General features: G+C 41.3%; 1 protein-coding gene across 1 annotated transcript; it reads left to right on the top strand.

The window, feature by feature from the left end:
• The first annotated feature begins 111 nt into the window (after positions 1-111).
• On the top strand, positions 112-11,834 carry aldh16a1 (aldehyde dehydrogenase 16 family, member A1). The gene is made up of 17 exons (XM_038692716.1): positions 112-388; positions 2,198-2,297; positions 2,416-2,542; positions 2,644-2,801; positions 2,912-2,989; positions 3,299-3,486; positions 3,625-3,783; positions 3,892-4,050; positions 4,943-5,099; positions 5,173-5,248; positions 5,699-5,804; positions 6,945-7,081; positions 7,179-7,349; positions 8,978-9,182; positions 9,315-9,500; positions 10,041-10,166; positions 10,357-11,834. The coding sequence occupies exons 1-17, from the start codon at positions 299-301 to the stop codon at positions 10,516-10,518; spliced, it is 2,385 nt and encodes a 794-aa protein (XP_038548644.1). The 5' UTR covers positions 112-298; the 3' UTR covers positions 10,519-11,834.
• The last annotated feature ends 314 nt before the right edge of the window (positions 11,835-12,148 follow it).

Raw genomic sequence — 12,148 nt, 5'->3', positions numbered from 1 at the left:
AATAAATGAACTGTTAGAAACCGCATACAACACCGGAAGTGAGCAGGAGTGAAGCCTCTCCAAGCACATCCAGGTCCACAGTCTCAAAAGGCTTTTAGTGGGAGGGCTGCTAGCACGTTACTTTTGACGTGAGTGTGGGAGCTCGGTCCCCTTCCTTCCTTTTCTGTGTAAAGTTAGTTTGTTGCAGGAACCGTCTTACAAGCTTGAAAGTGCAGAATTTCACCCTGAACACCGCACAGAAACGAACACACAGCGCTAGGGAGACTTGCTTCCTCTCTGACTTGTAACTAACATTATTATGGCTGGTAGCACCATCAAGACAGTGTACGATATTTTTCAAAGCATGGAGTACGGACCAGCAGCAACTTCTAGCACCACCACTGCACAGGTAAAGTTGTCTTCCTGGCTAATTCTCAACAGAGAAGAGATTCAAGGGATTTGGTTAGCATGAAATGCCCCGTACTGGCAAATATTAGGTGTTTTACTCGTGTGAATTACTCACTTGTGCTAATGTTAGCGTATTCCTGTTAGGCTGTTTGACCCATGTGAAGTTCATTTAACTTACTGTTAGCTGACTGTTAAACTCACAAGGCAAACATGTGACTTAGACTGTGATGCAGTTAGTTATGAAATGGCAAGGGTGAGGCCAGATGTTTGGACACATGTTTCTGCTTCAGGGAAGTCTTCTCCAATGATTTTTGATAATTGAGTCAGACCCAGAGTCAAATCAGAGCACTAAGGCGTGAATTCCTGATGTAGTTGGTCAGCTAAGTTAATGTGTTGGTGATACAGATACAGTTTGGTGATCCACGTTGTTTAAGGATCAGGAAAATGTGCCCATACAGTAACTTACAGTCGATGTGTTTTCACAGTGTCCTGAACTGAATATCTCAGTTTAATTAAAAAGCTCCAAGGTGGTTCTACTGTTGACCTCATCTCTGCAGTCTGTCTTTCTGCTGTAACGAGACTAGATTAAGGTAATCAAATGAGAATGTAGGCATGATTTCAATATGATATCAGAGCAGCTTTAGTTCGGTCTGGGTTGCTAACTGAAGATGAGCTTGGTGGGTCAGAGAGAAGTTCTGTACTTTGCTCTTGTGTCTGTAAATAGTTGACACACTCGGAGCAGAGGAGAGCAGAGGTGGCGTCTTCCTGACCAATAAAATGTGAGCATGGGTTTGGGTATCTCTACAGTGTCAGATTGGCCTCATTTGGAGCCATAATGGGAAGAAGTTTTCATAGTTGTTGGTGGTGGTAACAAGCTTATAATAAAGTACAGTTATATGAACCCTTATCTCTTGCTCTCTTTTCAGCTGAGAGACCCTGCAGCACAGACATCAGAGTGCATTTCAAATACACTTTGCCAAATGTGTTTTCCTGCACATTCACCTTGATTTTCTTTTTCTTTGTCCGAGCTATTTGGCTCCCACAGATCATCAGTCTTTGTTGTTCTGGTAATCACTTGTGGATCCCAAACTTTTCTTTTTTTAAACCAAGTCACCTCTTCATAGTAATGTTTTATTTTATTTATTCCCCCCCCCCCCCCGTATTTCAACAACCTAGCAAGACGAGTAAGGATGATGTGAAATATGTGACATATATGATCTTAACAACAATATTAAGTGAAATAATACAGGTCTCAGAAAGATGAAAACAGCAGTTCACCTTTGTGTGTATTTGCAGATGATTATTAAACAATCAATAAAAAACAGGTATGCTAAATAGTTAAATATAGTTGTTGTTTTTTTTTGATCAAAAGCTCATCTTGGTCATTTCAAACTTTATTTAGATGAACCGACATTTCTTTGAGCTCTATTTACCATCTCTGAAAGTCCATATTTCCAATCTCTGTGTACCTGGAAAACTCTTGTTGTGGTGTTATAGCATATTTAATAGGGTTTGTAATGTGATAAAAAAAAAATTCTTATTGCTTTAGTTTTGAAGGTTTGGAAAAGTAACAAATCAAATGTAGTTAATGTAAAAGTCGCCTCAGTCTTTTTTTTTTTGTGGTGAAAAAATGGAAATCACATCTTGTGTGACCCTTGGCTTGTCTTAAGGCCCTCCACTAGTCTATGCTGTACACACTACTCACATCTTTCCTGAACACGTCTCAATGTGATTTGTGTGAGTTCTCATGTCCTTGCTGCATTTTGGGGTTACTTGGAGCCTGAATGTTGACTGTTGTCTTCTCCATCAGGCCTGGCTGGATCACCACTCCCGTTCTCTGGGTCTGTTCATCGATGGCAAGTTTGTCTGTCAAGCAGACCGACGGAGCTGCTCCCTGACTGACTCTAAAGGTAAGAGCGCCCTGAATTTACAGTGCATGGAAAACCTACACATTTTTATCTTTCACGTGGACAAATGAAGATGATGAAACTGACCACATGCATGCGTTTTCACTCCTCTGGGCTTCAGGTGGTAATGTGTGCAACACAGTGTGTGCCGTGGAGGATGACGTTTCCCAGTGCGCCTCCTCTGCTGTTAACGGCTACAAGGCCTGGAGCGGCCTGACGTGCTACCAGAGGGCCAAAGTGCTGCTCAGGTACGTCAGACTCACCTTTACACATTTCAGGAACCTCAGCATTGACTGTTTGAACCACCGCGTGGAGATTAATGTCCGCGTCGCTTGTCCACCACCAACAGGTTGGTGAGCGTTCTCGGCCAGCACAGTCAGTGTGTGTCGGAGCTGTGTGAGCTGTGTGGGGCCTCCTGCTCGCCCTCCGCCCTCGTCAGACTGCTGCAATACTACAGCAGCTGGGCTCAGCTCAGAGACACTCTTATCACCAACTGGACACCACTAGGTGAGGTCAACTGGGGTGTTTACAAAATAGCATCTGGTTTTAAAGTTCCTGTTTAAGGAGAGTTTTTGGGCTAAGAGTTGTTGTTTAATTTAGTTTTTCCTGTTTCCCAGGTGTGGTGGCAGTAGTTGGCTCTGATGACTGCTCTCTCTATTCCCTTTTGCTCAAAGTCCTACCTGCACTGGCCATGGGTAATACCCCCCCCCCCCCCCCCCCCCCCACACACACTCACTGTATTAATTAGATACACATTGAAAAGGTTCCTTTGTGTGTGTATATATATATATATATATATATATATATATATATATATATATATATATATATATATATATATATATATATATATATAATATATATATATATATATATATATATATATATATATATATATATATATATATATATATATATAAGCTTAATTTCTTTCCTCATTTGTAATTTCTATTCAAACCTGTAATAGGTTTTGTGAGTTGTAATTGAATCCTGCCTTCTTCTAGGCAACTCTGTCATCATTGTCCCTGGTCACAGCAATGGCCCTCCAGCGCTCCTTTTGGCACAGCTTTTTGTGGGAGCAGGACTTCCTGCCGGGGCTCTTAATGTGGTAACAGGAAGCGACGTTTCGCTGGGGGCCAAAGTGGCCCAGAGTCCCAGCATCAGCTACGTCACCTACAGCGGCAACAAGCAGGTGTGTGAGAAAATAGATGTTATATTCCTAACCAGAAAGTTGACAGCCTCCCTATACATTTGTTCTAAAGCTTCCAGGTGTTTTTATTGTTACCAACATTTCCTAAATCACTACAACAATGTTTCTCTTCTCTTTCAGGATGGGGTGATGCTCTGTAAGGCCACAGCAGGGATGGGCGTTCCCGTTTCTGTCTCTCCCATCATTGGCGCTACGTGTCCCTTCATCATCTTTGAGTCAGCCGACATCGACAGCGCAGTGGATGAAGTGATAGAGACGGCCTTCAAGAAGAAAAGAGAGGTCATTTATGTGGAAAAGTGTCCCCTATAGGAGGATGGAGCGTGTCCCATGCCATCCCATCATCCCACCACTTCTCTTTAACAGTCCTGTCTTCGTACCTCCCCTCAGGTCTACTGGGTGTTGTGCGTGCAGGAGAGTGTGCTGGACCATGTCGTGGCCCGTCTCAGGCTGCGCATGGCAGGGATGAAGTGTGTGCTCCTGCACAGTGATGGAGACAGGCTCCTGGTGGACGCTGCAGTACAGGAAGCTCAGCAGCAAGGGGCCACGGTTAGTCAGAAACACAAAGAAAAGAGGAGCTTCGGTGCAGTGATGTTCAAAAAGGGTGGAAGAGAGTAGAGCAAGTTCAGGCTGACAGACTGGAATTACATTTTTAATTTAATAATTAACATATTTTGCCTAAAATTTGTTGCTCTACCGAGTTCTGAGCAAATCCTGGGTACCTGACAGAGCAGCCATCTGGAGCCAAAATCAATTAAAACATAGCTGGTGGTGAGTGAGATCTCACAGATATGAAGGGAATTTACCCAGTATGGCTTTGTAAATAAAAATATACAAATGCTGCTCTATCCTAAGGCTTAATGAAGCCCAGGAGACAAGATACACAGGGTCTAGCCAGTGAAGTGTAGGGAAGGCAGAATGCATGTTAATGATGTCTCCATAGTCTAGAATACTTAAGAACGTAGCCTTTACAAGAGTTTACTGAACTGTTCAATTAAGACTGGTCCTATTTTTGACATTACAAATCCAGCCTAACTTTCAGTTTCTTCAGTAGGTTCTCAGTGTGCACTCTAAAAAAAGGCAGCCACAGCCACGCAAATATCCCTGTACTTAAATGCCAACATTCTCTGAGATCTGGGAGTGAGCTCTGGAAAAGATCATGAATTTGGTTTCCTCAGCATTAAGCTTTAGACCATGCCATGATGCCTGCATCTATTGAAAAGCAATCTGCAGCCCACCAACAGCCTGACTTAGACTGTTGTATCATTTGTAAAAAGATGCCCTTTGGCTGTAAATAGAAAATATGTAAATGACTAAAAACATTTCCAAGGCCCAAAAGTAGGAACATTAAGTATTTGAAAAAGAATAATGAGCTGTAACTTACTGTGTTTTGTTTTCTTTCTGGATGAAAAACAGTTATTTTTCTCTCTCTGCCCCCCAGTTGGTTCAGTCCTGCTCTGCCCCCCCTTCAGGTGCTCAGTACCCTCCCACGGTGCTCTGCGGGGCGGCCCCCTCCTCTCCGTTTGTGGTCAACCCCTCTCCTGGACCACTGCTGCCTCTCATGACCTTCAGAAGCAACACAGAAGCAGTGACCCTGGGTAAGGAATAGGAACTGGAAGTTTAATATTGAATTCCTACTTGAACCACAGTAACAGCCTCTGTTCTACACAGGAAACCACAGTCCTCATGGCCAGGCAGCCTCTATCTGGACTGAAGACCTCACCCTGGCTCTGGAGACAGCTAAGAGGTGCGCACATTCACACACCTACCATCTCACTTTTCTTGTATGTTTCTTTGCCTTTTCATTTTTTTCCTGTCTTCTTCCAAAAAAACGTTTATTTTTTTACTGGCAAACGTTAATCTTAGTAAATGTTTCCTATCTCTTCTTTTTGGCTTCTCTCGCCCATATCCTTCCATCCCTTTTCGCTCATGTTGTATTTATAAACAACTGGTAGGAAAAGCACGGGTGGAATTAATAACATTAATAATGGCTGCGTTCCATTTCGTTGAGTTGCCAGTTGCAGGGCTCTGATGTTTTTGCATGGTCACTCACCGACATGGCTTACTGGGACGCTTACTGGCATGGGGCCATTGTTAATGTTAAACACCTCTGCTTTTCCTGCTTTAGAAGTCAAAATATCTCAAGTGAAAGGGGTCAACTACTCCTTACTGATGTTTCTTCTTCCTCTCTACTCAGTCTGTCAGTTGGCTCAGTGTGGGTGAATTCCAGCTCTGTGTCTGACCCCTGTCTGCCTGTCTCCGGTCACAAAGACAGCGGCACCTGCACTGACGGAGGACAGGAGGTGGGTTTCAGTGGTTTACACAGGTAACACTTTGAAAAGAGACACTTACAGAGCCCCAGAACTGACTGAAATGTATTTGTGGTCCTGGATAAAGAGAGGAGATATGCACTTAAAGATGAAGATAATGCTGTGAAGATAGAAGCATGGTGTCTGTAAACTTCTAAGTAGTGTTAGTTAGTTAGCTAATTTTGTAAGTGTTAGCTTGTTGGCTAAAATGCTTTAGCCACTGTTACAAGACTTCATATAGTGGTGTTACAGCAGTATGCAGTACAGTATATAAATTATACTGGCTGGTGTAGTTTAGTGCAAAAAGTTATCTTTAGCTAGTTACAAAAGCTGACTGTCAGTTTAGCTGCATTATTTTCAGTTAAGCTAGCTAGCCACACAGTCCTCTCGATGTCGCTAGCCTTGTAGTCACATCATTTAAACAGCCTAAATGGGCAGTTTGTTAACCAGAAACAAACAAACTATGTATAACTCTTGTTATAGTTCATTCATTGATTGTACTAATATTAATAGTGTTAATATTGGATTTTATTGCAGCTGCTAGCTATGATACATTCTGTCCCCATTTTGACAACTCAGTAGTTCTTTCCCCCGAAATGGGAAATATTGTCGTCAGAAATTCTTGATATCTCCAACCCAGAATTACACCTGGAAGGCTGACATTTTCTCTTAGTCAGTAATTACAGTCTTAACAACTTGACAGGAATGCAGCATTACACACACACACACACCCCTGTTCCAATCATTGCTCTGGACATGCCCATCCAATTATCAAGTAAGCATTAGGAAAATTGGAAATATGATGAGGAGAATGGCCTTATTGTGTGGCAAAAATGGGGCATAGATAAATAATAAATTTTACTATTCTACTTATCTATTTATCACACATTTATTTATAGTTTTAATTGATTTTAAACAGGGTTGGCCGCATCTCCCAAGCATTAAGCACATTCAATTATGGAAACTGTAAATAAAGTATTTTCTTTATTAATTGGAGTAAAGACAAGTATAAAGCTTGTTTGACTTGTTTAATAACCCTTTTAATACATTATGTTGGTTACATACTAGAACAATCTTACTACCATGCAGATGAGTTTTGTACTGTATTTTGACCACCTCTCTGCTTTCTGCCAGGGTCTGTACCAGTTTCTACGCCCATCTTCTTCCTCCTCTCCTCCTCTACCTCGCTCTTCCCCTGTCTCTATGGACTACTCGAAGTTTGGAACAGCAACCTCCCCGGCTATCATTCCTGATGAGTCCGACCCTGCCAGGTGGGTGTGTAATGCTCTGTTTACTTTACGTCATGTTTATAAGGCATCACAGCTGCGTAATAAGCACATATATTAATATCTTTAAATCTTCCTTCAGTGCTCCTAAGTCCTACCAGCAGTTTGTCAGCGGTAAGGCTTGTAAATCAGTGTCTGGCTGCAGCGTGGCTGTGCAGTCACCAGGGGGCGGCGGCGTGTTAGCCTATTGTCCAGATGGAGGCCGGAAAGATGTCCGTAACGCTGTGGAGGCTGCTGTCAAAGTCCAACCTGGGTGAGAGCTTTGCCACACAAACATACACAAGTTACACACCAGCTGATGCATGTTGGGCTTTCAAAGTCACAAACCCAAGGCCACAGTGGAAACATTTACATTTCCAATGTGAAAAAGAGCTGATATACCTGCAGTAGACACACACATTTATTTGTTCTTGTTGAAATTCTTTTTTTATTTGGCTATACCAAGGTAGTGTAGTCAGATCAGACTTAGTAGTCAGTGCCCATTTTTAATAATAAAATATTTTTTAAATAAATAATGAAAATATAGAGTCCAAAGCAAATGAGTACAAATAAATTAATCAGATAAATGATACATTTAAAGAAATTAAAGTGCATAATAACAAAGACAATAACCAGAACCTTGGGATGTACCATGATGATACTCAATTCACTTAAAACAAAACAAAATAATCTTAAACAAATGATGATAAATGTACAGATTTGTTAGAGATCCAACTTTATTAAATTATAAAGTTATATGATGTGGCATTGTTATTATTTGTTAATTTTCCTTAAATTCTTATCTGAAAACATGACCTACACTCTGTGTAAACTTACATGTAGTCATTTGGCATGTGATCTTGTCCAAAGCGACAACTGAGGTACAATCCAGGCTGCAGTAGATCAAGGTGAAGCCTCAGCACTCGGTTCCAAGTTCCACCAGACACAAGCGCTACAAGGCTGCAGATGCATGAAGTTACACATTCTTCTAGTTTCACAGTAAAGATGTTAAAATATCAGCAGTAGCTTAATGCACAATAAGTTGACCACACAAACTAACAAAACAGAAACTTGTGTATAATGTGGATAGCTCACGTCTGGCCAACAGCAAGTTCACTTAATTAGGCCAGTTATACGTGCCTCTACTGATCCAAACGGATTTATATTTCCCTAATCATAATCACTCATTTTGACCAGTTTATTGTTAGCTGCTTAATGTTAGAGCAAATTAGATGTGCAGTTCTCTCAGAACAATCCTATCATGCCAATGGGCTCACTAAAACAACCCAAACAGAATCTTTTTCCCAACTCATGGATTGTGCAAAATGAGCAGCATCAAAAACATATGAATTAGAATCTAAAATCCTACCTTTGTTCCATAGTTTTGTTAAATTCTGTCAAAGACCATGCAATTATTGAATTTGGCCTAGGAGTTCAAATGCAATATATCCCAAGTTAAACCTATCATTATTTGCCAAAGATAACTCCTGATATCGTGAATTTGAGCTTTTTAATAAAAGGCATTTATTCAGGTTTTCAGACTCACATAAGGACACACATGTAAACAATCCAGAAAGGCAGCAAGGTATTTCACAACCCAGTTGGCTGTGTGTATGTTTATCACCAGTCAAAGTCCAACTTGATGTTGGGCATTGATAAAAAGGTGAAACACAGTATCAACAAAGTACAAGTGTATCAACAGAGTTTTGTCACACTGAAATCCAATAAACAAACCAGCTCAGTGTGGTTTCCCTGCAGGACATTCATACTCTTTGTTTTTAACCATTATTCCCACTTTAAAATACTGAAATGTAACCTGACAAAGAATGAGACATGTTGGTGTCGGCGTAAATGCTTCTTTATAATCATTTAATTTCTTGTAACATCTTTCCCCTCCTCTAGCTGGATGAAAAAGACTCCGTCTGCACGCGCCCAGTCTCTCTACTCTCTGGCCAAGGGCCTGGAAGCAAAGAAGCGCGACCTAGCTGCTTCAATCAAAGTTCAGACCAGCCTCTCCATGGAAGATGCTGACGAGCAGGTAGAGCTCAGCATCGGCAGGCTCAGTGATTGGGCAGCGTACTGTGACAAAGTCCGAGGAGGAGCTCCGGTGAGGCTTTTTCTGTATTATGCACAGTTTGTAAAAAACTTAATTCCAGTAATGAAAACATGAGATGGTTGTCAGGGAGATTGGTAGCATTTGCTGACCTCCAAAACTGCATTTGCTGCCCCTCTCCTTCAGCCTGTGCCACAGTCTGGCTCTGCTCTCTCCCTCCCTGAAGCCCTGGGAGTCGTGGGGGTCGTCCTCCCTGACAAGGATCCCCTCCTCTCTATGGTAACACTTCTTGGGGCAGCCATCGCCACTGGTAACGCCATCATCATGGTCCCCAGTCAGAAGTACCCACTACCAGCCTTGGCATTCATTCAGGTAAGTGTAAAGATGGTAAATGTTCAGCAAGTTGGTCAAAGGAGGGAGAAAAGCTGCTGCACTTCTCAGTACAAAAGTTAGAAAAGACTTCAAAATAAAAGCATTTCTCAGAAAATATCAACAGTCAGAAGCCAAACACAACAGCAACAAATAGAATGATTACAAAGTGCTTCACAGAGAAAAAGAAAACAGCAGTTAAAGAATAGACGTGCCGTAGTTTTCTGTAATGCAACGGTTTATCTTGATATATTCAACTCCTAACATTCAAAAAGAGTAATGGACCTGCATAAATTTAGATTTCCTTTTTCTGATAATTCGGTTAAATTTGGACAGACTGTAGAGTCTGAGCTATCCATTAGTTTCAGTAGTTTGCTGAGCTCATTAGGTTTAATGGACAAGTACAGCTCTGCGTCGTCCACGTAAATAAATAATTCAAATAGGGCCAACAACAGACATGTCACTAACTGCCACTGAGAACACCTGTGCACATCTGTCACACTGATTTTTATCTTTATAGCCTTGTTTCCTCCTTCTCCTCAGGTGCTCCAGTCTTCAGACCTGCCAGCAGGTTTGGTAAATGTCGTTACAGGAAGTAGAGACCAGCTGACCGTGGCTCTGGCTAATCACAGTGTCATCAAGGCCATCTGGTACTGGGGCAGTGCTGAGGTGAGGACAAAACACCAACACTTACACCAGTGTTCACATTTTGTCAAGAACCTCCCTCAATAGATATCTGAGCCCCCTGAAAGCAGGGTTCAATTAAGTCCTCACTCTGAAATTAACAATACCCAGGACACCAGACAGAACTCTTATGACCCAGCCCTGACACCTATTAACATCTTCACTCCTGCTGCAGGGCTGTCAGTACCTCCAGTACACCTGCACCAGCCCTTTGAAAGTCCTGCGCCTGTTCTGCCAAAAGGACGGGGAGGGGAAAGACTGGGCTCACCCCTCACTCCTGGAAGAGATGTGGAGAAATGCCGTCCAGTGGAAGAGTGTCTGGATTCCTACGGCATAAGAAGACAGGGGGAGGGAAATGAAAGATGGAGGTGACTAACAAAATAGAGGGGGAAGAGCTGCAGATACCTACTGTTTTAACATCAGCCTGTAGAGGTAATCTCTGATCTGTAGGTTATGGATTTATACGGAAGGACAAAAAATGAACTGTGACCATGAAAATCACAAGATGTCAGTGAAATGAACTGTGAACAGACAACAAACAAACAAAGGTGCATTCAGGGACGACAGGTCAGACAACAGGGATTTATTTACCAGATTATGAGTGAGTGAGCGGAATGAGAAATCGAGGGGTGAAATATATAAACGGATTTAATTTTGAGGTTATGGCAGGGGAAGACACAGGCATTCAGTCTGGGATGGATTTCCGTAAAAAAAAAAAAAAATTATTAAATACTAATGAAAACTGATAATGAAGGGCTCATGTTAGCTGCATTGCTGATGTATTGATGTATTAACATCATTACATGTACCTTCATTAGATAACCAGTGTAGGTTCTTCCTCTCACCTCGTCAAACTAACAAGGGAGTATAAACACAGAACCAAGTCGACCTGATGTTTGCTATTGCTATGCTATTTCTGCCGTCATAAACACAAGTCCTGGTGTCTTTCTACCTTTATCTTCTGCTATTTTTTTCCCCAATAGTCATCACAGCTCTGCTTGGTTTATTAGAAGTATCTTGAATCTTGAATGAGTCAGCATATGTCTTTTCAGACAGACCTGCAGGTAGCAGAGCCCTGGATCAAAAAGTAGTTGGAAGACTGTAGATTATTGGAAGTATCACAGAGACATAGTAGAATCTATCATTGTTTCAGTCAAATATCTCAGTGGTTTTTTTGTTTTGTTTTTTTACAACAATACAACATATCTTTTTTTCAGTCTACAACTTAAACTCATCTGCCTCAGAGTTTTGTCTATGACTGAGAAAATATTGATCAATCGTGTGTAAACTCAATCTGAATACGCTACTGTACTGTATACTTAATTACTGTACAATAATACTGTTGCTTTTAGTCATGGAAGTACACTCTGCGCAAACATTCTCAGAGAAGTTCACACCAAAACATCTGTATGAGTATTTCCAGAGAATGACACTGTGGGTCTCACTGTCTAAACATAACTAAAAGAAGATTTAATGAATGTGCACACTCTTGTCGTATTTCTTTTTTTAGCATGGCTTCATGGATGGCAACGCCGGTCTGCTGGTGTTGCCATCCATACCTCAACAGCTGTTTGACAGATTGTGTTTGAACATTGTGTACAGACATTTATGCCCCCTTGAGGATGAATTGTTATAAATTTGGTAATCCATTAATGTTTCATGTACTGTGATTTAAGACCTTATACCTGCAAAACTTACTTAAAAATTACAATTCCATCAGCCTATGGTGTACTTTGGGTTTAGTGCTAATTAGCAAATGTTAGCATATCTCGGTGCAGCCAGTATAACTAGTTGACCTGAAATTGTTGTTGCTGAGTAGTTGGCCTCTAGACCTTCCCAGCAGTAACTAATGAGAAATGTTTGAAAAGAAACATGCACTTCATTAACAAAAATAGACTTTCCTCTTTTAGTAACTATTACTAGATATTATTGATAGAAATTGAAATTTGCAAACATGTACACAGTTA

Source organism: Micropterus salmoides, unplaced genomic scaffold (assembly GCF_014851395.1).
Source record: "Micropterus salmoides isolate LMB-PRFRI ecotype aquatic unplaced genomic scaffold, ASM1485139v1 Ms_hic_scaffold_10, whole genome shotgun sequence".
NCBI classification, from domain to species: domain Eukaryota; kingdom Metazoa; phylum Chordata; class Actinopteri; order Centrarchiformes; family Centrarchidae; genus Micropterus; species Micropterus salmoides.
Note: the sequence above shows the minus strand (reverse complement) of the source record. Positions and strands in the feature narration are given on the sequence as shown.

What these genes read in the sequence shown, in the direction of transcription:
- aldh16a1 (XM_038692716.1), top strand. Translation starts at nt 299, where the DNA reads ATGGCTGGTAGCACCATCAAGACAGTGTACGATATTTTTCAAAGCATG. An exon ending in CCTACCTGCACTGGCCATGG is followed by an intron (nt 2,990 to 3,298) that starts GTAATACCCCCC and finishes GCCTTCTTCTAG; the next exon opens with GCAACTCTGTCATCATTGTC. An exon ending in GCACTGACGGAGGACAGGAG is followed by an intron (nt 5,805 to 6,944) that starts GTGGGTTTCAGT and finishes GCTTTCTGCCAG; the next exon opens with GGTCTGTACCAGTTTCTACG.